The sequence below is a fragment of the Ceratosolen solmsi genome, unplaced genomic scaffold (assembly GCF_000503995.2).
Source record: "Ceratosolen solmsi marchali unplaced genomic scaffold, CerSol_1.0 scaffold10, whole genome shotgun sequence".
NCBI classification, from domain to species: domain Eukaryota; kingdom Metazoa; phylum Arthropoda; class Insecta; order Hymenoptera; family Agaonidae; genus Ceratosolen; species Ceratosolen solmsi.
In genome coordinates, this window is record NW_011948412.1 from 19,173,984 (window position 1) to 19,201,797 (window position 27,814).

At 27.7% G+C, this 27,814-nt stretch overlaps 1 protein-coding gene across 1 annotated transcript in view; it reads left to right on the forward strand.

Moving 5' to 3' along the window:
• Gfrl (Glial cell line-derived neurotrophic family receptor-like) overlaps positions 1–16,306 on the forward strand; it is a 338,959-nt gene extending 322,653 nt beyond the window's left edge. The window contains 1 exon segment of the mRNA XM_011503933.1: positions 16,060–16,306. Coding sequence (XP_011502235.1) covers positions 16,060–16,293 — 234 coding nt within the window. The 3' untranslated portion in view covers positions 16,294–16,306.
• Positions 16,307–27,814: the final 11,508 nt, after the last annotated feature.

Sequence of the window (27,814 nt, forward strand, 5' to 3'; positions counted from 1 at the left end):
TGATTATTTTTACACTTTTTGTCCAAAAGTCTCTATTGAATTTTGATTTTATTACAATTGTATTGTAATGTTATATTGTAATGATATACAAGTTTTTTTTCCTTTATGTATTTTTCACCTAAAATACATAATAGATAATCTTAAAAATAATTGATTGTTGTAGTTATAATTTAAAAAGTACATACATTGTTTGACAAAATATGCAATTAAATGTCCGTTTTTTTAATTGCTCATTCATTCTCTTTATAAACACATTAAATATTCGCAAATAAAAATTCAAAACGAACTGCTCCCATTTATTATGTATAGAATGCAATTATCAAATCAATCTATTAAATTCAATTAAGCTGCGTTGTATATAACACATATTCACAAGGAACCTTGGTAATTGTCACCACTGTGCGAACTACCATCAAAAGACGATAAACAGTCGGTAATATAGCCAACAGATGGAATAGTTTCTACAACGACGGCGGCTGTAGGAGTAGTAGTAACAGCAGCACCAGCGGCAACAGCAGAGTTGAAACCCAATGTCTTCGGACCCAAGATCAGTATCTCGTTGAGCAATTACCGCTATGTGCACCACCATAGGACTGCCACTAGAGGGAGCAGACGAGAAACTTAATGTCGAAAAGTTTCACCCGATTAACTGGATTCAGGAGACCCCTAACGACTTTCCAACTTGCTTTCTCTCTCTCCAAAGTTATCTATCTATTTGTTTCCCTCCTTCTTTTTATCTATCTCTATTTCTCTCATTATCTATCGCACGTATTAACTTTATCTTTTGCATACTATTTGTAATCTTTCTTGAAATTATTGCAGCTATCATATTTTGAACTATTCACTTTTCATGAATAATTTAAAATTTGATCGTCCATTTGCAGTTAATTAGATTTTTTATTCAATTATAGAAAAAAACTTGTTATATAAGTTGTTTGGTTTGATTTATTACGGTTTCTTGAATATTTTCGGATTCATTGATCAGAATTTTTGCCAAATAAATTAAAATGTCAGTTTAAAAATTATTAATAGAATTGCAAAAACCTTTAATTCATCGAATGATTTGTTAAATTATTCATAAAAAAAAATTGCTGGCTATTAATATCAAAATCATTTTTAAATGTAGATAATTGAAGAATAGACATGCTAACGATTCTTAATTCCTTCCAGTAAAATAATATTCACAAATTGTTTTCTTTCTAAAATACTATATAATATTCCCTATCGTTTACTTTTACTCATGTAGTATTTGACTTATATCTATCTATTTTTAGATAATGCATCACGTATATAACAATCTAATTTTATAATTCTATAATATCCACATTTCAATGATCTCTTTTACAAATAATTGAATGAACTGCAAATATTTCATAAAAATATTCTAATGAATAACGTGATAACAATTAAATCATATAACTGTTGTTTTCTTATTAAATGAATTTAATTAATTAATTAATATCTTTATGTTTAGAGTAATAAAGTTTATGTCCTTTATCAAATATCCAACTTTGAATGAAAAATAAATAATTTATTGAATAATAATAAAAATTATTATAAACCTTTTGAACAAAAATTTGTATATTATTATTTATTTAATTTACAGAAAATTAATTTTTAAATATAAAATAAATCCTTTTTATTTATTCCCATTTGGTTGAAGGAGAGTAAAGAGTCATTATGATAAATTTATTTATAATATCAACTCATACATAAATAATGAATTTTATTTCTTGTTACTAATGCACCCCCTATATTAAAAAAAATTATGTATACAATATATCGAACTACTAACTGATATTGATTTAAATCACTTCAAAGAAATATTAATAATTTTAGTATCGTATCTAGTATATTACCATCTTCCCTTTCTAAATTATGAGCACAAAATTACCTAACTGACAATATCCTCTAATTTAAAATTTTAAATTGATATTATATTTATCAAACGCATAAAATTAATAATGTTCATTGTAAAATTATGGAAGGATTAACAAAGAGAGTAACAGTAAATTATATCAATATTTTTTCTTTTTTACCGATAAAAAGCGTATTCAATTAATTTTCTCTTGATTTAATGCTATATTCAAAGTATTTTAAATTTGATTTAATAATTTAAAATAGCGGATTATTAATTATTTTATCTTGTTATTTTAATTTGTATTTTTCCAAATTTTACAATCTTGATTATATAAAAGTTATATCTGCAATGATAATCTAAATTATAAAATACTTTTTAATCCTTTAGTTCAATTAAAAATTGTTTAAGTATACTGAATAGGATAACAAGACTTTTTGCTAAATTACAAACACATTTGTTCTTTGCTTTAAAGAGGAAACAAATTCCTTAAAGAATATATTTTTCTAACGCAAAATAATAGTTTCAAATTAAACAATTTCTCACATCATAGACCTCATTTCCATTTGCGTTGATATAGACTTATATAGAGATGAGAAAGTGCAAGTAGGACATTTGTTACTAACTCCTTCGAATCCCTTATCATCTCACCAGTGTGCTACAACTTAGGCGTACGGCTCTGTCCTCCCTTTTCCCTCTTGTCTCTTCGTGGGAATTCCATATAACGAAAACAGAGCACTGGTCGTCATTTTCCTTCGCGTATACATGCATCGATCGGTGACTATTTTGTGGCTCGCTAGGGACAGATTATCCCTGGCTCTCTAACGAGCATACAAGATCCGATGGGCCTGCAAGGATATTTCGGATTTGAAATTTTCGAAGTGGAGTTCTAGGAGATTTTCCAAAGAGAGCTAGTATGATTACAGTTCACTGTAGGCGTTGAAAGCAAATGGAATGATGAATTCTACTGCGTAGTGAAAAGTCTGCACGATCGATTATTTCTGTTTATTTATTTATTTGTTTGCGTACGCATTATATATATATATATATATGCGTGTGTCTGTATATCTATACACATGAATATCTACGAGAAAAATTATTTTATTTAATATTAAATTTTATTATTAATGAAAATATAAATAAATATTGATAAAGTATGTATAAAAAGAAAAAACTCTTTACAAAAGAATGAGAAAATAAGTAGTTGAAGATTTAATGTGGTAAAATTAACATCAATACATCAATAAATGTTTTAAGTGAGCATTCCAATCAACCGTACCAATTAAAGTTTAATAGCCTTATAACACAACTTAACGAAATCCATTTGCCTATATTAATTATATTGCCTGTACAAATATTGAATATATTTTGACTTCAATTTTTCAAATTACTCAATCATTTAAAACTTTCATTATACAGAATATTTAAATATAACAATATATAAATGAATACATAAAAATAAGCACATGATATAAATTACTAAATTAATTAAATAATTGATCGAAACTAACGCATTTAACTATAAGAAGCTGTGTCATTTTATATTATAATTTTTTTTTCATTTCAACATATTTATTTCACATTGAATATCATTATTAACAAACTTATATTTAATTAAGTTTTATATATATGCAGTAGGAATATTTTTTATCAAACCTTTCTTACCAGATAATTATTTATTTTTCATCCTATATACTTTTTCATTTGCATCAACGATGAAAGAAAAAGAATTTGCGGGATTTCCACTTTTGAGAATTGCACAAGAGCTACAGAAACGAAATCTATCGTTTGTTCCTATTTATAATCTGAACAAATTATTTGGAGAATACCTAAAATTGTTATAAAAATAACTACAGTTACTTAATAAATATGATGCATATTGGGAAAGAAAATCTGAATTAAAGGATTATAATGAAAGGAAAAAATAGAAGTAATATACATAATCGTATCTCAGTATGATCGAATTCTCCATTCCAAAATTAATAATAAAATTCTTTATTTGTAAATACTCCACTTCCTAGTAAATTGTTTTTTTTATTTTTATTGGACGTTTATTATTACATCTAAACTGAAATATGCATGGATGTGTTTCGTCAATAATCAAAGATTTCAGATATATAAGTTAAATATCAAATAGTTATATAAAACAATTCATTATATTCTGATTCATTACTTACTTAATTTTTATATTAATTTAATCACATTTATTAATACAGTCAGTAATATCATTCGTAATTTCATTATAAAAGTGTATAAAATAATCGAAATGTACATTTCCAATTTAAACTTCATAAACTCTAAACTAGATTTAGTCTAGTTCAATCAAAATGATAATATTTTACCTTCTATTTTCTTTATAACTTATTAATTTTAATTATTATTTGAAATCAGTTTGTCAATAAATTGAAATATTTTCATTGAATTTTATCTATATTTTTATGATAATCAATATTTATAATTAGTGTTGGTAATATTTTTGGAATATTACAATTGGAATATTTCATGTTAACTTAAAAATATCAAAGTCTTTAAAAAATATTATACTTTCAACTAATACATTATTACAAAATTTTAATCAGAATAATTTTGTTTGACAAAACATATACATTAGAATACTTTATTAAATATAATTAAATTAATTTATTACGTATATTTAAATGAAATTACGCTTTAATAAATTTTTATGAAAACTATTTAAGCCTAGCTCAAAATAATAGCTTAATGCTTGTTCTATTCGATTTTATAGAATTTGAATTTATGCACTTCATAATGGGATATTTTTGAAATGATACATAAAAAATTGTAATTTTATTTGATATATGTATCGAATTTTTTGGCTCTTGTAATATAAAATTTGGAACGTTATAAATTTTGTAACGAAATGGCAAGAGAATTGCGATAGCATTATTAAAGCCTAAAAATGTAAACATTTTTAACAGAATAATGAATCGATTAATTGTCTTCAACCGACAAACTATACGAATATGTTACAAAAAGATGTTAAAACGCGCATAAAAAAAAATAGTGTTTGATTCCATGAATACGTTCTCGAGATCATCTCGAGATACCAATACTTTTCCATCGTAAATTCTGATATTAAACCACGGTATTCTGGAAATGAATCCTCTCTAATCTATTGAGTGGCATAAACAACTTGAACCTTGATATCGTCTATCTTGTTTACTAAGTCATACATACAGAGATCAACTGGGAAATCGAGAGGATTTGTTAAAAATATATTTTGTCTCTTCTATCAGTGAAGTAGCTCTTGATTTTACCTTCTATATCCTAACCGAAACATTGGAGATTTCTTGAGCCAAGCGCGTAAAATTGAACAAAGTAGAGGTGTTTAAGAGCTCCTCATATTAAAAACTTTAATTGATAAATTAAATTAAAAGGCATTGTGACTATAATCATGCTCGTAGTAGTGCTAGTACTGCAGAAACAATTATAAGTGGAGAATTATTTAGTTACGTACTTAAATCCCCTTCGATGATTTAGAGTAAGAATTTATATATCTACGAAATCAAATCATAGCCAGTTAATGATAACACAAAGATATTAGTAACCAGCATAGATTTTTTAATAAATGTTTAATATAAAATAGAAATTCATAAAAATCATAAAATAATGTACGTATGATAAAATTATTTTTTTTACACGATTTAAATTTGCTGACAAAAAATGAATTTTTTGCATTACTTAATTATTCCGTACTCATTATAATATGATTTAGATAATAAATAATAATCTGTTATAATATTCAATACCATCCGATCTATCGTTTTGACTACATTTTCATTGACATCCAACTTATCATCAACAAAGTATTTTAATAGAAACTTAGATATTACAAAACCAAAAATCTAATAGTATTTCTAATCTTTTATTACAGAAATAAAAATACGTAAAAGACTAAATAATCTAATAGTATTTTTAGTTTTTTATTATAGCAATAAAAAGTAATAGTATCGTGTGATTAATATAAATATTTGTATTATAATTTCCATAAATATATATATAATAAATTGTAAATAGATTTTACTAATAAAATGAATAGATTTTTCGTAAATTCAGACTCTATTATTTATATATTCAGTTTTATATACATTTTGAATTGAAATTATATAAAAAAATTTAAATCCCTAGGATCACATGGTTTTCATTGTTCCAAATTTTTTTAAACGCATACTTGTTTATTGCAATTAATACAATCTTTAAAATTATTTTTGTATTTCTAGCTAACTTAATTTTACATATAGATATTCTATTACTAGATAAATTAAGGTAGTATGTATATCATACTTATCTAAAATCACATGTTCTAAGAAACTGTTAGAACAATGATTGATTCGAGTACAATGTCGTGCGTCCTTTTTAAAGTATACTTAAATCAAATCTTCAAAGAAATTATAAGTTTCTTGAACTAATAAGTAATAAATTGATTAAGCATAAGCAACTTACTAAGTAACTTGCAATCCTTTTATACGCAATAGAGTAAAATAGTTGAGCAAAAATAAAAAAAAATTCATTTTAAAATAAAGTTCTAGAAAATTTCAAAGGTAAATCCTAAGAATAGCACGTATCGTCAATAAAGTCACGTTTTTGTGGAATACATGAATACATGAAATACAGGACAAAACTGTCTTTCGTTGTAAAAGAAATCTCAAATTTTCACATTACGATTCTTTGACGTTTTAATTTATATCTGTGCATTTCTTATCTTCAAAAAGTGATGGTAACATACAAAATTAAAAATATTATAATAACAACAAGAATATCGAAATAACCGAAATAAGTACCAGATTGAGTCACGATACGCGTATGGCTGCGTGTTCAAGCGTCTATTTATTTCTACTCCCTTTTTCTATTTTGAAATTTCATTTCTTGAGCACAGTTAATATAATTATTAATAGAATAAACGTTGAAATTGATAATAAGGGAAATGCTTTAAAATTACTCTATTTTCTTATTTAATAGATGTTTCAAATAATAAACATATACAATTGCATGAAAGCAAATTAATGTTTACGTATTATATCTCTTTCTAAATAATATACTAATTTGTTTTCAACTAATTTTTTACATACGTTTATGTTTTTAGTATAAAATAATTTAATATTTTATAATGTAAATAATAAAGATATTGTCAGTAAAGTAGAGACGTAAACTATTTATATCTACTCTATCGCAATTGTTTTTCAAATTCTATTCTTGCATACAATAAACTAGTGCAAAATGCAATAAACTAGTGAAAAATACATGTTTTGTAATTTATAGATAAATACAAATATCTACATATAAATATATCTGACTACAAGTTATACTATTTGCCTGTGATTTATTGACAAATCGTGATTAAAAGTCTATACAATATTAAAACATTTTGATTTATATTGAAGGTAGTAAAATCAATGTTTATGCAAGCGACAAAATATTTCAAATAAACAAAAATAACAAAAAATAACAAAAAAGGAATCGATAATCACTCTAATGACTATGCATGTACGTATTCATCGTGATTTGTATCATATAGATCTCAACCTGCCCAACAAATTAGCAACGACTCAGTTTATGTCGAAAATAATTATTATCTTCGAACGTAGTGATTAACTACTCATGTCTTTTACTCTCATCCTTTTTATCTTTTCCCTATACACTCGGAAATATCGGCATTTATACATGGGCATTTATTTACATAATTTTCCAGTATATTTAAAAAAAAAAGTTTATTTACAGAATACCTTATAATTCGAATTTTCATTTACAGTTTCTGCTTGTGTAAAATTAAAAAAAAATTCCTTTTCAATGTGTGGGTACAAATTCAAATTTCACAACATGATTCGCATCTAAAAATTGAAACATAGTATTTAAATTATGAAATATTATTAAATATAAAAGTCATCTTTTAAAGATATTATTGTAAAGGAAGTTTTCAAAATTTATCTAATTCAAAATCAAATAAATTAATTATAAACTTTGAATATGTATTAAATGTGTAAATAATTATAATATATGATAGATTTTGTTTATATTTTTAATTAATACAATTTTTCATTGAATAGGCAACGTCATTTATTCTATTGTAATAATTATTTGGAATTTTAATCTTATAAAAAGTATGTTTCAACGATTTTCATTTGAAAATAGTCTACAATAACAATCAATAATAATCGTTAATGAATTGGAGAATTTTTAGTTCCTTAACATATTTACCTGAAATTTTAATCGCTACTATCGCAATTCATACAAAAGAAGCATTTTTTCCTTTTGTGATAAACGTGAACTCTTACATGCATAATACTTAAGGTAGTGAAGTAGCAAGGAATTTAGTGACTCAGGAATAACGACTCGCGTAAGTAAAATTATGTTTATCAATGTTAGAATCTCATTTGATGTATGACATAGTAAATGATAAATAATTTTATAGCAATCCAAATTAACAGATTGAATCGAAACACTTATGGAAACCGTATTTCATTTATTTTCAATTATACTCTTAGGATAAAATGTTTTTCTGTACATTGAGCAATAAATTGATAGTATAAGAAGATCTAATACAATCCTTTGAAAAAATTCAAATGAAATTATGATGATAATAATAACTAATACGATATAAATGCTTAAATTAAGGTTATATATATATAATAAATCCTTAAATAACAGTTAATGTGATAATACATAGATATTGATGTAAGAAAAGATATTTGTTAAAAATGTTTAGAGATCTAACAAATTTAAATACACAGCTTGAAAGATAAGAGATTACAAGCTTTAAATAAACATGAAGTAATAAATATGTTATAATAACTATTGTTCAAAATTGTTTCACTCATTAATGGAAATAAATTTGCATTTTATGATCACATTCATTGTACGTAAAAATAAGCAGGATAAACTATTGTTCAAAATTGTTTCACTCATTAATGGAAATAAATTTCGTACATAAATAATAAGGATTAATAAATAAAAATTGTATGAGAAATACAAATATACACGTGCAAGTGTACAACTAACTATATCTATAAAGACACATCTGTGATGATATATTTATATTATTCATTCATGTTCCATCAGAATCATTAAAATCACTATTGCACTGTTATTCATAAAACTTATTGTATCGGTGATTAAAAGAAAGTTCGTTTATAGAAAAATAACAATACAAGATACAAAACTGTAGAAAAATTAATATTTCAGCACCACAGTACTCGACAATCAAATTTTGAATAAGTAAAACGGTAATAAAAAGTTTTTGGCTGTTAAGAAAATTATTATTATAAAAGTTAACAAGTTGTATAAATTAGATTGAATGAACAAGATTGCCATTTCATATTTTTTCTGAATTTAATTATAACAAAACAAAAATAATAAAAATAGACTTCCCCGATTAGTACAACTTATCAATATCTTATCAATCTTCCCAGAATTCTCCCAAAGCCAATTTTCGCACTATGGAACTCTTTTTACGGTCTGCATTCGACCACCTAATGACTCTCAAATAATTGCGGAAGTTTTACTCTCTCGTTCTTTTCGTTCTACTCCTTCAACCATTGTTGCTCTTTTATTTCGTTGCAAAGTGCAGAAAAATCCAATTAAAAGGTAAAAGAGGCAAAAAGTGAGTGAAAAAAGATAGCAATACAAGGATGTATGTGTTACACGACAGTAAAAGTAAAGTATATTTATAGTTGCGTGACCGGTTATTTTATTCACTTGCTAAAAACTTGCATGTCCTTTTACGCCCAATTCTTGCAGCTTATGCACCAACCGCGATTTTCTATCTCTTTTTTCTTGTGATATCCTGCACCATGTCGTGCTACCCTCTACCTTTCACTTTTCTCTATACTGCCCTAGCAAAAAATTACTTTGCAGTTCGAATTACGTTTCAACGCAACTGAAGCTATATTGTAAACACATGAAAACTGCTTATATCCGACAAATTTTCAAAATGCTTTTCAATTATAATACTTAAGGCATTGTTATTTATTAGTCTTCTTTAGGATAATAGATATTTATAATTCTTTTACAACGTAATATATGTGTTATATACAGAAATTTTACTTGCAAAATAATTTAATAATACCTCGTAGAAACATGTTATTTAATGAAAAAGTTTATAAGAACGTTATAAGTAAAAAAATGTTTTATTTTAGTCCATTGGTAAAAATATTATAATTAGCAAAATCGATAGCCAATTATCTGTCATCAATTATACGCGTATACCTAGTAGAATTCAAAATAGTATTAAATGTATATTAAAATACAAAGTCCGTATATACTTATTCTTCTTATATTTACATTCGATTTAAATAATATTAAAAATATTAAAAATATTTTTTTTTAGATGCTACTATCTTTTCGAATTTTTCAAAATACGTTCTCACGATTATCTCGGCGGATATAAATGCCGTGTAATAATTTCCTCAAATCGCAAACAGTTATAAATGACAAATCATACAATTTCCCATTGCTCGGGAATGAAATCGCCAAACATGTCAACTATTACTGGATAATCATCTGCAAGCAGACATTATTCCGCAATCGCACAACTGCAATTTAGTAAGGTAAATAAAATTCGATGTCATATGTGCAGCTGCGTATCCTTGACGACGCACGTGCACTCGGCGAGTTTCCACAACGAACACCAAGTAATGTAGGTAAATCGCAAAACTGGACTGCCCCGTACCGTTATTAATCCTCTACATCCTCATCCCAACCCTTTGTAAATTAAGCGCGTTATTTATCAAGTTGGGAATTCCAACCCGCAGTGCGCGTTTAATTCAGCTTCCCAAAATTAAGGACCAGAGCCTGTTTCTCTTCCTCTTCTGTTCGGTTTTTATTTTGCAACGAATTTTATTATTTTTTTTTCGTATCTTTTCGCTTAACATTCCTTTCATGTGAGAGAAAAAAGTGCCGCATTATTAATTACATTGCCGTGTTACGAGCCTTGCGATACATATGTTTTTAAAGAGAATTTAATTAGCTAGTTAAGATTAAAATGAAGGAAAGTTGCATGATTGCAATGATGTACTCCTACCTTCCATCATTTTTATATTTAACTCTTTGTCATTCGGTCATTTGCAGCATTTATTCATTATGTTTGTTATTAAACAAGTATATATTAGAATTTTATAAGATTTTACAACATACGATATTTAATTATATTGAATTATATAAAGGTACAAGTATAAAAGAAAATCATAAACCCAAAAATTACATAATATGGTAATGATGATGAAAGATGCTATTATTTTACTGTTATTCTACAACTACACAAATAATAATAATAATAATATTAATATTAATAACAACAACAATAATAATAACAGTAATATTAATATTAATGACAACAATAATAATGGTAATAATAACGAATACTTAGTAACAATTTTCGAAAATAGCCAAATTTATTTATGTGCAATGAATAAGTATCATTCTAATTTATTTATTTTTTATACATTATATCACATTGTAATTAATTAATGAACGATTAATTTACAATACAAATCAAACTTAACTAAGATATAACTTTATAAAGTAAATTTTCAATTTATAACTTACGTATATCGATAATCTTATATTCGATAAAATTTGCAAATAATTTTATGATTACTTGTCAATTTTCTTTCAAATCTCATTAAAATTTGTGAAATGAAATTTTAAGAGCTTGTAAAATATATAATACTCACGTATTGTAATTTTCAAACATTATATACTCTTATCATTATAAAGAATATATTGTTTTTCTATTTCAGGGTTGATAATATTTGTAATGAAAAGAAAATTCAATTTTTTTAATATAATTGTTAAAAAGAATGGAAAGCTTATGTAAATATATATATTTATATGTTTGTAATGTAAGTTCTTGAAGAATAATTTTTATTTATACTTACAAATTATACATCGAGCGTCATTATTTCCTATTTTATTGATTAAGCTTTTAAGCAAAAAGAAAACACAAATTTAAAACGGAAGATCTGAATTTTGATTGCATGGTATTTCCTTTATATTGATTACCATTGGTCCCCTTTATTTCTCCTCCCTGCTAGCATCGCCAACGAGCTTACCAGCCTGTCTCATCAATTCTTCAATTTCCGGTTGAAAGTCGCATGTAGTTTGAATTTTTCAATCCTTTGATAATAAATGTTTGTCCTAAACTACTACGTGAGCGAATTGGAATTGCAAGGTCAAGGTTCCCTAGAACGCCGGAGTGTCGTCTGCAATTTCCTTGTAGCTCTCTATATTCGCCTACGGCAATTAATACGGAAGTAGCAGTAAGCGTGTAAATCCTATTAGGTACAGGATAATGAAAACCAACGTCAAAAATTATTTCAGTTAATAGCTTTTTATTTTTGTACGTATATATATATATATATACGTACAATATATATAATATATGTAGGCATATTATATATATTGTTCGAGATTTACAGAATCTCTCGAATGTTATCAATTGCGGGAAAATCCCAAAGGTTATCATTTCGAGAAAAACCTCAACGGTTATAATTTCAAGGAAATTATTCAACTATCATTGTTTATAAGAAAATTCTTCAACGGTCGTTGGAGATTCGGAAAAGCCCGTACAACCGAAATGAGGGCACAATCACCTCCATTGTTTCTTGCACTACAGTGGAACCCATTGTTTCTGGCGCTATGATCGGCTATAAAAAAGTTACGCCAATTAGACCAAACCGATCAACTCAGGTACAAGGTCTGTATCACTCACCCTCCAATCAAATTTTACAAATTCTTCAGTCACAGTTCTAGATCACATCTTCAAGTCATTGACCACAATGCTTCCATTCTTCCAAAAAACCCGTCAGGTATGGCCGCATCTGAAAAACCTAACACTAGCCGATCCAGAATATATTAGACAAAGACCGATGGATATTGTTCTTGGAGCAGATGTATATGGACAGATCATTAAGGCCAATATCATCAAGTATTCTTCATCCATGTCAATAACACAATTTTCCATTTTTGGATGGCTAGTACTTGACCCTGTCAGTGTGACAAATAATATGAGCGCAATAGCATTCCACACTTCAACATAAGAAGTAGAAGATACAATACAAGAACTACTGAAAAAATATTGGGTGCAAGAAGAAATTTCAAGGAGCTCCGATTAACAATACACCCCTGATGAGCAATGGTGTGAGGATCGTTATAAGAAAACTCACTCACGCGACTTAACAAGGAGATACATCGCCCGGATCCCACTCTAGGAATCTGTTGAGATCCTCGACGATTCTCACAATACTGCCCCGTCGATGTCTGCAAAGTTTAACGTGACGATTCTCAAGAGACGAAAATTATCGTGAACACTATCAACAATTCATGGGAGAATATGAGGGACTTAAGCACAGGAAATGAGCTTTTCCAGTGTTCCATCATCAAACTCAATACTATCTGACACATCACGGTATACTTTACCAGAGAGCACTACCACAAGATAAGAACTGGTATTCAACGGCTCCAGCGCATCAATATCAGGTCTTTCAATCAACGACATTTTGCATACTGGAGCCAATCTGAACCCAGAAATTTCAGACGTATTAATTTGGACATGCCGTATTCGATTATTGAGAGTTTGTTTTATGGCTCGAACTGCCAATTTAATAGTTCAGTGCATTGGTCTCTCGTCATGATGGCTGGTGGGGGAAAGCAAGTGGAATGGCTGAAATTATGTACAATATATATTATTGAGTTAAGATATCGTTTATTCTGGTTTTTAATTATTATAATATTGCAGTTTTGATTGATTCAAGTAAGAGAAGGGAAAATATTCTATTGCTGTGGTGAGGTTGTTTCTTGAGGATGATGGTGATGTCATTATTGCTATGGAGATTAATGTGGATCATGACTGTTGGTTTTATGCTAATGTTGTAAGGATAAGCATGTTTAGTCGATGAATTTAGTGAAGTGAAGATGGGAGTATTTGAAAGCTAGTCATACCCAAGAAAAATAAATGATAAGCTCTCTTGATGAAAATGTATTTATAGTCGATTCGTGATAAGCTGTTTTCTGGCCTTGACAATATAATTGAACGTATTTAATAAAAGTACGTCTCCGGCTTGTTAGCCTGCGAGAGCGTACTCTGTCACCTATATCGACTCTTTTGAACAAAAGTTATATGAAAACTTGATTCGTATGTGGGTGGCTAGCTTGTTCAAATAATATAAAAGGATGTACCTTATGAACTACCAACAGGGCATGTTGAATGGCTGCGTGGCTGGCATGTCCCTTTTGATTGCGATTCCAATGGCTTCACTGTAAAATTACTAATCTATTCTTGATGACTCTTTATAGTAATGCACATGTATTTTTTAGGTTGGCTGCCGAACATGCGGCCACGTGTTGTAGTCATAGTGTATACTAGCTGTAACACTGTACTACACAGTGTAACACACTGTGTAGTAATGACAGATGAGTGAACGAGAAGTAGAATTACAATGAGCTTCGCCGCATGTCGAGCTGCCCTTAAATATACGTGCAGCAGCATGCAACGCCGGCAACAATGCCACTGCTTATCTCTATGCCGAAAACTTCTTTGTGGCGTCCGAAAACGAAGCTTCTAGAAGTTTCATAGGCGTTCCTTTGTGTGATATTGTAGTAAATTGGATTTCACATTGTAGAAACATACTCGTACTGGTCGAGTCGTGTTTATAAACAATAGTCCGAGCGTGCGTGCCGTTCTTTGTTTTAAATTCGTGGATACTGCTTTAATCTCAAATATGCTGATATCGACATTTGTTCGCTATAGACATCACAAAAAGTTTAGGCACGCACAATAGTACAAGCTTCCTTGGGGCGGATAAATTTCTCAAAAAATTGTTCTCACAAGTTTCTCAAGAACATCATCGAATAGCAAGAACCCTGTCGCAAAACAGCTCTCGATGGGAATTCAGTCTACCTGCTGCGCCTGACATAGGAGGAAAATAAGAAGCGGTGGTGAAGTCCATGAAATTTCATCTGCGATGTACAATCGGAGAAACCTTGCTTACCTGTGAAGAAATCACTACTCTGCTATCTCAGATTGAGGCAATCATGAAATCTAGGCTTCTAGAGCGGATGAATGACGACTCCGAAGATGTTTCGGCATTCACCCTTGGAGATTTTCTCATAGGAAGCTCACTCAGAACTATTCTAGAACCATCTCTCAAGGGATTGTTAATTTCAGGTTTGGCTCGCTAACAATTTATTCAACAACGTGTATAACAGGTTTCGTCACTATTACCAACGGCAGCAATGAATTTTCAAGTGGCTTCATCCACAAAATAATATTATGATCGGTTTGTTGGTACTCATCACTGATGAGAGATTCCCACCGTGCAAATGGCCCCTCGCCCGAATAATCAAAACATATGCTGGCAAAGACTCCCAGAGTAGTCACATTAAAAATAGCTTCGACTACAATGGTAAGACCAATATATAAACTGGCAGTGCTAACAGTCCCCAACCAAGAGTCTAACGCTAGTCAGCCAAGAATTATTCAGCCAACACGAGTCATTCGAGCTATTGCATACACTTTCAGCAGAGCCGTTACGGAATCCTTCCACACTACAAGACAGCTTGGAGGACACCAGCAATGAAGTTACCACCACGTGGCACTACACGAAGAAGTGTCAAGAGACTTACGACTTCTCAGTTTCAATATAGTACTTAATCACCAAGTGTACTGCATCATGAGGCAAGATCTCATCTATTCTCTTCGTCAATGTTGAATCATTATATTGTAGTGTAAAATAAATGAAATACCAAGCACGAAAAGCAAATGTGTTAAATACTGAATTCAAGCACTATCCCTCCCATTTGCCTACACTTTTCTCCCAACAGGCAACTGGTGGCCATAGTCTAATTCTAAAGATATATATTGTATATAATAATATGTATCTAATAATATGCATATGAACGCAATTATAAATCTAAATTTCTTTAACAATTTTTAAAAATTAAGCTTTAACAGTAAACTGATATTTTTCTTTTGATGATACACATAAAATTTGAGACATGGAATTAAAAATACATATTTCTATTTATCTTTTTTATAAAATTTCCTGACTAATCATGATAGTTCTGAATTAAGATAGAATCATATCTCAAAAACACTGGAAACTATTTTACACGAAATTGTGTACTCCAGTAATTGAATTAAAGAGCTTTCTCTACTTTCATATCTAAATTCTTTGTTTGCCCTACAGGAGGAGTGTGAGTCAATGCTCCAAGATCTCAGTGACAAGATTAACAATCGATATCAAGAGGTGCAAACTCACCCGCTCCTCTCAATTTTCAAAATGGCCGAAGTTGAGATAAAGCTGCCGCGCACGAGCGGCGTCTCCGTGCAGCTGCTGTCTTCCGGGTCGTGGTATGGGATGGCTTTGGCAGGACTCGCGGCCACCTTCAGTCTCCTCATCGGGGGCGCGAGTTGCTCGTGACCTTGCTATCGGCCCGTCGCGCCCCCCTAGAAGGTGGGACAATGGACTTAATCGTGAACAATCACGAGCACCGCTGCACATACACTATGTATAAGTACCCAAAGTATCAAGCGCATACGTACACGTACGACTGTATATATGTTTAGCTTTATTATAAATATACATGTATAACATATTATGCATACGTGTACGGTTGTTCGGGTAGGTGGCGGAATTATTTGTATATAAGTTACGATGAATAGATGGTCCAGTGCGTGAGTATAATTGCGTTTGATCCCATAGTAACATTTTTGTAGGTTAAATAGGTGACGCACATGCGCCGTCCGCAACGGCAATGGCGACAGCCTAAATTAGATATAGGTTTAGTGTTGGCAGCCTAAATAGCGTTATGTATTTAAAAGAGTGTATCGGAGTCTGTATATATATATATATATATATATATATATATATATATATATTGAGAGAGAGATAGAGAGAGAGAGAGAGAGATATATGTAACTTTCCCGCGAATCGAGTACTCGTGATCGCTCGCGCGGGTAATTATTATACAAATATCCGTGATCGATATATATATATATATATATATATATATTGGGAGAAAGATAGAGAAAGAGAGAGAGCGAATTATGTATATGTAACATTATTAGAAATAAAAATGTACGATCCTCGATATTTGCCTATTACACTGTAAGGTACAAATTTATTTAAAAGTATTACATTAGATTAGGTTGCCAATATGATATTATCAGTATTATAATTATTTTGATTAACCAAAGATGAGTCTAAACTCATCAGAATCTCCGTTAGATTTTTTTGTTTTTATTAGACTTTTTCAATATTTTCGGACGCAGGCATTGAAACTTAAATGTAAAACAAGTATATGTGTGGATTGATGGTAGCTAATGAAAGTTAACGATACAGTCTAATCTCATTCATAATGTCACTATTCATGTCGACATAAAACCAATAAAATGAGAAATGTTCATTTTAAAAAATTAATTTTGCTTACTAATTTAACATTAATTTCATACAAATTGAAAATATCAGAACAGTTATATACTTTCCTACTGTACCTGTCCTTCTAAAATTCACTCACACTTATTTTATAAATATTTTTATAATACCAAAATATAGTGGCAACTGTATATAAAATTTCATAATACTAAGTTCCTAACGTGAACTTTCAAAATCTATTATGTATACAAGAATATTATTATAAAATTATTGAATAATTTGTAAAAAAAATAATGAAATTTTATATAAAATATTGAATAGCAAAAATTGTAATAAATTATTAAGTCAGCGCATAATACTGATATTATATTTTCCTATATGATCTAGAACGTCGTTACTTTAATTTAGCATGATTATCGAAAGCATTTTATTTAAGATTACTTTCTAACAATTAATATTCAAATCCAATTAATAATAAGACGCTTCACACAATTTCCAATGACTAAGATTCGACTGTAAACGTGATCCACATTTATGCACATTTGAGCGTTGCGTAATAAAAATAAATGTACCAACAAAGCACTTTATTAGCTAATGATGATCAGCATGATGGATCGAAAACTGTATTTAAACACACGTGATTGTTAGTCTGAATGCTCAGTGGTATTTTGCGTCTCAAATTCAATATGTCTCAGGCGATCAACAAAAAGATATTAGATATATTTTTTATCATCGACCCTTTTCGTATATTATTTTTGCTTAATATATTAGTCGAGTTATAATTAGTAAAATACCATGGAGTATATCTAGAGCTCTATTTCTTCTTCTCCCATACAACAATGTTTAGAATGATATTAAAGGAGAAATTCATTTCATTCGTCATTATTTCTTAATATTTTAAGAACCGAATAAAATAAAATCAAACAGATTAAAATTGGAAGGAGCGTACTAAGTTTTTCTCCAAATAACATCACAAAGTGAGGGTAAATAAAAATTACAGTAATAAAAATAATTACAATAAGAATAACTATAAAATATACGAATGATAACTGAAAAATAAAAACAAGGTTGATACTTCGAGATTTTATGAACGGCCCGAAGCTGGGAACGTATGAAAATTTTCCACATATAAAAACAAAAGAACAGATAAGGACTAAGAGTCTCCTTCTTTTTTCAGTACATTCTAGCTCTCCTCCTCATTATTTCAATTTCCACTTACGGACGCGCCTACCGACTCCCTGGCAATTCATTGTAAACATTCGTCGTCGAGACACCATAAATGAAAAAACTAAAAACAAAATAAATATTTTAGATATGTATACATCTAGTATTTGCTTCTAATATATCAGGCCCTTTCATAGCATCAGATCATTTGTTAGGCGTTTGTTAAAATTATGAATTGAGTGCATATTTGTAGCGGATGTATACATGTACACAAAGAAAACATAAATTCGCGGAATAGAAAATGCATAGAGGGTAGAAGACGGCGTTTTAATGTCCTGTTCATGGGCATGGAAAAGCTTATTATGTAATGAAAATGGAACTCGATGCACATTAATCACGCAATATAATTCTGCGGTAAGTTGTTGAATAAATTATAGCCTCGCTACTGTCTATGTGAATAAATATAAATGATTAAATATATAAATGTTGACATTTGGTCGGGATTATTTGAAGATGCACACTTCTGAATCGCATTTATCTTCACATTCCTCGGAATATTTTTTAATTAAAAATTTATACTTTAAAATTTTCTTACACCAAAATCTATGCAAATTATAATTCATTCTAATTCTAATTCATTGGCTATCATTAATAAATAAAAAATATTAAAATAAAATGTAAATTTTGCTTTTTATATGTTAATTATTAACTTCGAAATCCCAATATTCATTGAATTCAATCGTGTACTTCCAAAAAAACGAAGAATAATAATGTTCGTATTAATTATTAAGATAATTATTTCTTCAACTACATATTGCAGTAAATATAAAATCTAAAATATTTTGATCTTAAATATCATTATATTAAATATTTATCTTACAGTGATTATAAATAACTTGTTCAAAGTATTTTAATACATTTTCAAAAAATCGTTTATAAAACATTTCTTCATTTCATAATAATTTAGAAGGAGTCACGTTGACTTATATATATAATTAAGAAGAAAATTTTAGGAATCAATTTATCAATTCTTAAAGACTATATATGATTCTAACTTAAATTTACAATTAAGTAATTATTGGTTCAAATTACCCTTCTAAATTGCCTTCTACAATTTAAAATAAATATAAACGATCTCAATGAATTCCTGAATTAATATAAATAATAATTACGACCTAAATAAACATAAAGAAGAATTATTGAATATAATATTTAAGAGTTGCTAAATAGGTAATTTGCATATTATTGTTAATTAATAATTAATAGCATTAATGAATCTTATTAATTAATAATTAATAATGGTGTGCTGATGTTAAAAATTACAAAAATGCACGTATCGTATTAAAAATTCATTTTATAAAACTAGTGAATTGTTTAATTTTAATGACGACTTAGTACTATTTTTCCCATGAATGAAGTATAAAAGTAAAAGAGAGTTTAGACTAAAATAAATTGAAGATGGCATAAAAATAATGAATAAACTAGCTAACACTGAGCATTAAAATATCGGCTAATAAGGTAATTCGCACACGTGCCTCGTAAACACGACGTAAAGTACCGACTATTTTTGCGGTCCTTTTTAAACAGTGTCACTATTTAAAATATTGTCTATTTGCACACAAGGATAATATAATATTAATGAACATTTATTCAAAAACTTTAATAATTTATGACATTTAGATTAAAAGGTAATAATCATCGAGTAATTTAACAATAGTTGTTAATTTTATAAAGTAAAATATAATTGTTCAAAATAAGAAAAATTATGAGTTCTTAGTATTACTAATAACTTATTATCATAATTCCCCTATGCTATGTTTGTAAACATGATGAAAATGAAATAATCTCAATATTTTTGTATATTAATCGTTTAAAAACATCTATTTTATCCTTCACGCTGCTGTTCTGTTCTAATAATTAAATCACATGATAATGAAAATAATATTATTTTATTGATACGTATATGAAAGTGGAAATCATTTTCAACAGTCGCATGCATGCGAAAGAACTTAACGTACCTTAATCTCTCTTTTGGAAATTAAACAATTCGTGAAAATATTGAGAAGTTAAATAAACAAAATTAATTATTACATGAAATTCAATTTAATTCTAGGATGTCTACAATATCATAAAAATATACATGCAATTATGTATAGTCGTTTCAAATTAACAGTTCTTTTAAAGAACATAAAACTTAAGTCCACTGACACTTTTTTAAAAAGAAATAATTAACATTTAAACGATAAATTATTTAGTTAGTAATTTCATAATAAATTATTTAATTATGATTAATCTATTAACAGAATATTAATCGACAACGTTATTTTTCTTGCACTAATAGTATTCAGACGCGCATGGTCGTATATATCGTTAGCAATCAAAAGCTTCTCTTAGTAGTAATGGTCATTTTATTCTATGTTTGAAATTCAAAAGTATTTTACATTAAATATAATAATGACTTTTCATATGAAATATATGAGAGAATGGCATACATACTATAGAATCGTTAATATAAAATTTGGTATGGATACGGAAGAGCAGCTTATATACATAAAATGTAAATCTACTTTGAGAATAAAACAATCGAAATTTTAATCTAAATATTACAAAAAGTTGATAAATGACGAGATTTTCGCCAAATATAACCTTATTCCAATGTACTTTCATGGACGATGGACGAATGGTATGCGGCTATCAGGGAAGCAATATTGTATACAGTTTACGATCTTCAGGTTCAATGAGGTCAAGATAACGAATGTAAATTTAACGATGCGCACATGCACACATGCACGAACATATATAGAATAAAATGCACATACCAATGTATATGTACATATGATTATAAATACACATGCTGGAAGAGAAAAAGAGGAGGGGTAAGGGCAAAATAATGAGGTTCCGAGATAAGAGGAAAAATGAAAAGAAGATAAAGAAACTAATATAAAATGGTAGCCAATAAAAAAGCCTAATAAAATGATGCGGATGAACAGTATGATTAAACATGAAAATTATCGATATTGTGATTGGGATCTCTTAGACTTAATTAAAATACAGATACTTGACGAAATTTAGTAGTTTTTCGTTTCCTCGAACTCTTACCGTCTGCTTCTTCTTTAAGTTATATTCTTAATTACACTACACTTTTTCAATTGATGCTTCTTTATGGAGCCAATTAGCTCAAACGATTTTTAAGCTTTGGAAATAAGCGATGCAAATATAGATTATATAAGAAATTATATAACATAAGAATTTTAAAAAAGAGAACTTGTAAAAAAACAAAAAATAACAAAAGGATTATTTTTCATAAATATGAAACAAGTATTTCAATTAGTTAACCAATGATTTATTATTATTTTTTATTGTGGAGAAGTGTTTGGTATGTTCCAATATTTATATGTAGATGGACAGAAATTTATGAAATTATTAATCAATATGTCAGAAAAAAGTAAGGAATTTATATCCACTTGAATACGAATAAAAATTGGTAAAATAACGATTGCATTTAAATGCTATCAATTAAATAAATGTAATAGCTAAGCTTACTGCATTTAACTTTTTATCAGTTATATTTAGCAGCGTGTGATCAGATAATACATTGAACAGAAATTTTGAATATAAATTTTTTAAATTTTCTAATTTAATAAATTGATTTACTGATAATCTATTATATTAATGCTACTAGAAAACTGATGTATCTGTATAATGACAGATTGATATGTGCACGAAGAAAGAAACTTTATGATATTAAATATTTTCAATTTATTGAATAAATGCCAATTTTTAAATTTTTTTCTCATGTCTTGGATCTTTATATTCCATACAAATTGATAGTTGTAAAATAAAAACTGTAGGTAGAATTTTGCTAGTCTTAGATAAATATAACACAATAAAAAATAACTAAACAGAATTTCAAACGTTAATTATTGTATTTATTAAGTGATAGCTCGGTTAATAGCAATCTTTATTTAAAATTATACACTATTTACTGAAAATTTTTATGGACAATGCGAATTTAGAAACAGTGAAGTCACGAAGTAAAATTTCAGCCATCATACACTAAATTGAATGAATTCATCGATTAACACACATGTCATTATATAAATACATCGATAAATGAATATACGAATAAAGATAAACAAATATATATATGCAATTGCTAAAGAATTTCTAACTCAGATTTGATTGAAAGCTATAAATCATAAGGAACAAAGAAAAAATTGCTTTACAACAATTACTAGCTTGAGTTTAATGATCCACATCTTTGGATTACAAAGATACTTGACAGAAATCAGCGATCCATCATCAGTGCATCATAACATATATTGATATCGTTGTTATATCGGGAGTGAAGAGATGTGCAGTTACACACATAAAATACACTCTCGTCGAACATAGTACGACCACACGTACACCTAACAAATTATTAATCATCAGAAAAATGTATTCATATTTTTAATCACTAATTGTTCATTCTCTGGTTTAGTTATATTTACTTCTTACATATTCACAGCACACCAAAGTACGAATCCTTTCATTTTATCTGGACTATCTTATTTCGCCTCTAACGTAGTCTTTCTCCCAAATACTCGCTCCATCACATTCTCGTTGCACTTAGTAATCTGCTTCGTCATCGCCTACATTATTTATACTTCTTTGTTTTATTACTATTGGCCAACTTTTCCGATACTTTCCGTTTTATATTAACGTTGACACTATTTTCATTTTTACGATCTTGTCACGTTGAGTTGTTGTTAGTATATATAAAAGGCTTGACGCTATATAAAACAAGAGGCAGAAATCACGAGTTCAAACCTAATTAGTGTGTGAGAAATAAGTAAATAATATAATTTTACTCAATTGAGCCGTAAATATAAAAATAAATATAAAAAAAAAACTCCTCGACAGGGAGTACCGTAACGTAAATATCCATGAGCTTTCATAATTTACATTTTGTGAAATTATGAAACAATTGATTAAGTCTCATTAAAAACAGTTCCCGTCATTATACGTACCTCATTTTATAGTCTACACTGATTAAAAAAATTAAACCAGTATGTTAAAAATTGAAATATTCTTACGATATCATATACAATAATGAATTACATATCACATAAAATTGAGCAGGGATATTATTTTTAAATTCAATATAACTATCTACTTAACTATCATATGTTATTTAAATAATTTCAATATCATTCTTATATTTTATAAATGCTTGTGAAAATTTTGTACACAAAAAATATTTATAATTTTACTTAATTGTATAAGTTTCAAAAAAGTTTGAAATATTAATATTTTGATTTTTCATGTTCATTAAAATAAGAAAAAATAAAAAAGTAATAAATAAATATTTACAATTCTTTAATTTATTTGTTTCCTATACTGTTGTTTCAGAATAAATGACTACTGGTATACAAACATAATTGAATTAAAATTATAGGAAATTATTAAAATTCTTAAATGAAAATAGGATAATAGTAAATTTCTTTTAAACATACTTATTTAGCAAGTTGTAAAATTTCATTGATTTTGATATTGATTCTGTTGTAATTGATATGTAAATTAAAATTATATGAATAATATTCAAAGCGAATGACAAAGAAATAACATAAAAAAACATATCAACATTCTTCGAAACTCGGAGAATCATTTTAAAAGGCTGCATTCTAATTGTTTGACATAACTTCTGTTGTAAATGTACTTATAAAAATAATTCTTTACGCTTATTGTAAAATACGCTATTGATTTATAAATACACAATAAACGAAATTAATTGTTTATATGATTACCAATGTCTATGTTTTATTTTCATCCCAAATATAAATATATCCAATTTTACATAGAAATTTTTCTTTTTAATATTATTTCGAATTCTAATTATTTTACAGTTGAATAAAAGTTTAGTACTAAAGATAAATAAATTAATAATATATAATAAAAATAAAATAAAATTTGTTTTGTAAAAATATAAAAATTATTTCTTAGAATTGAAATTAAATTATAATATAATTATTATTCCGTATTTTCAAGTTTTCTACATTGGAAATTAAAGAAAAATGAATTGAAAACATTATTTTTAATAGTGTATAAAATAATGCTTTTCAAAAAGATTCATTCACGATGAATTGATGTAAAGTAAAATGCACAAACTATTATAATGGCAATGCCTGCAATCTTGCTGCTTATATTATAAGCATAACGAGAATTCAGGTCTTGTATGAACTAAATATAGAAATCCAAATGAATAAGTCTGTAGTGCCTTCATTAAAAATAAATGGGTTCAAGTAAGTTGGCCACTCTTACGTTAGTATGATAAAGAAGCATGAAGCGACACAATCGACTATTCCTTCTTATCAATAAATAGATGAAGTTATAGATATTAACTGCCGATACATTTATTACTCATTTATTGCACATCGATAATAAAAAGAGATTATTTTACGATTGTCGGCAAAAGAGGGCTCTATTGTATTCACTAGCAATGTATAAGAGCTCATCTTTGTCGACAAATAGTGTCACAGTCACTCTCGTTTAGTTTGGTGCAAAATCGTTTGAGCATTTATCTTCTGCTCAGTTTAGTAATGGTATTATCACTTACTATAAAGTGTAATAATAATAAATGCATTACTATTAGTCACATAGCTATCACGTTTACGAATAATCAAAATTTTTCTATGACATAAAACTGCTTTTCATGAACTTAGAATACGAAATAAAATAAAAAAATGTATTTAAAAAGTATAGATAATACTTTTACTACAAATCTAAAGTGAATATATCACAATATTTTATTACTTGTATGAAAATATATTATATTAGTATATCATACTACAGATACTATTTATATTGTGTATATATATATATATATATATATATATATATATATATATATATATATATATATATATAATCCTCTGCTTAATATTGTAAGGCAATATAACAAGTGCTTTAATTAAGAAATAATTTTAAACTATATTAAAAATTTAACTGGTATGTGTAATAAATTCAAATGTATCCAAAGTTGAAATTCTAAATCTTTGTAGAAAATTAGTATTGTTTATTTTAATATAAATATACATACCTAATTAGAATGCAAATAGAAAACTATTTAACACAAAGACTGTTTATTTTGGCGAATATACGTTATTACTGTATTATTTTGAACGCAATTATTAACGACAAAAATACGGAAATATTATAACTTCCTTCTCCCCAATTTCAATTGACAATGCGTTAAAATATGTAATATCAATTTAATTCAATTACTGTATTAAATTTATGCATTTAAAAATATTAATTGAAACTAATTAAATGATATGTATTTCTTTTGTTTTATTGTATTAATCGAATTATCGGATTAAAAAATCCATAACTCTCATAAAATTTTTTTAGAAAGCTTTTAAAATATTTGCTACACTTTCGCAACATAAAATTCTGACCCGGTGCATACTCACTAATAAAATTGTGCAACATAGTCAGTAAGCATTATTCTGTTGAAATTGAAGCATGAAAACTTTTGCAAAAAGAAATTAAAAACACTAATTGTACTCCAACGCTTTTACAACACAAGAAAATTATACAATAAATTTTATTTTGGATAAATAAATTGGAAATTATTAGCAATAAGTTTCATAACCATAAAGAAATATAAATTATCGTAACATTTCAAATTCTGTCGAAAGACTTCAAATTCAGGTAAACATCGCTTCAAATTTCTATGGTCTGATGAAAGAAGAATACTATCTTCCTTGACTCTAACAATCATGTTTGATATGACCTAGCAACCACGTCGGCTTAACCCAACTTACGCTCCATCGCTTCCCAGACCTCGAAATAGAATCATGCGAGGATTTAAAAATGTATATCTTAAACCTAGTGGGTGCACTCTTAAGTCACGTGTTTAGTCCCATTATATTACATAATTGACACACCTTGGCTTTGCTTCTACATGTTCGTTCGTTTCCTTCTAAAATCATGAAACGTACGCTTTTCTTTCAGGTTTCGATTTATATCATATCAGCTGTCGTTTATAACGTAGATGGAATAAATAGTTTAGATTATTATTATCACTATTATTATTTAAACTCTATTTCAATTATCAATTAATATACGTTAATATAATTGTTATTAATATTATAATTTCTCATTGTATATATATGAGTGACTGTGTACCTAGAGTGTATATATTCGTTTTTCTTCATTATTTACACGTGTAGTGAAATCTATGTAAATTCATATCGTATATTAAATAAAAGACTTTTTTGCAGTTTGCATTGTAAAATAATTATGCTGTTAAATATATTTTTTCAGCATATTTTCACCGAATGAAGACTACTTTGCAAAAAATTAAACAATATAGATCTAAACGTTAAAAATATTGATACTAGAATACTTTTCATCGATAATAAAACTAATTATTTTAATTTATATAGGTAAATTATGCATATAAAACAAACGCATATATAAAAAATCCGTGATAATTAAAAAAGTATAGAATTATAAATTTAAATTAGAATTAAAATTATTATGATTTGAACTGCTAAAAATTTATTTCGTTAAAAAGTTGAATAATTTTTTTGTTACTACAAAAGTATTTATAGCAGTTGAATAATTTAATTTAATTTCTCTTATAATAAATAATTTGATATCTTGAAATATTTATTATCATGTTTATAAATATTTATAATATTTAAAAATCATAATGTATTGAAATATCATAGTAATGAAAAAAAGTAAAATCATTAAATGTATTTCCAATAACAAGAGGGAAAATTACATTTAGTTTAATCCTTGATCAAAAAACATATTCTTATTTTTGAAAATTGAATATTTATAATTCAAAATGTATTATTGCACAATTTCAACAAAATATTTAAGAATAATCACCAAAAATACAATGAAAAAATGTTTTTTTTATAATACAGATAAAGCATATACGTTTGAATTTTATTACCATAATCCTCTGCTTTTGCAACACTATATTAATTTGTATCTAGTGTGATTCACGATGAATTTATATAAAGAAAATTTCTGTAATTTAATTTATTTGAATTTGATGAACAATTATTGGTTTTGCATTGTTAAATGCTCAATGCATTAATAACATGTATATGTACAAGAAAGTCAGCGTTAAAGAATCACCGTACGTTGCTCCCCACACAATTCATTAATTCGATGAGCTAAAAAAATTCGCGTGTATGGATAGACGATTGCGCATTCAGGTGTATGTAGGAGTGCGTGAAGCCAGTTAATCAGTCTTTCCTAAACAACGCGTTTGGTAACGCCGGCTCTGCAGGTGTTCATGATCACTGCCCACGGAGTCGTGTCTACTAGCATCGCTATCACGACTTCCAGCCGAGCCTGTCTGTCTCTTTCTCTCTCTCTCTCTCCCTCTCTCTTTCTC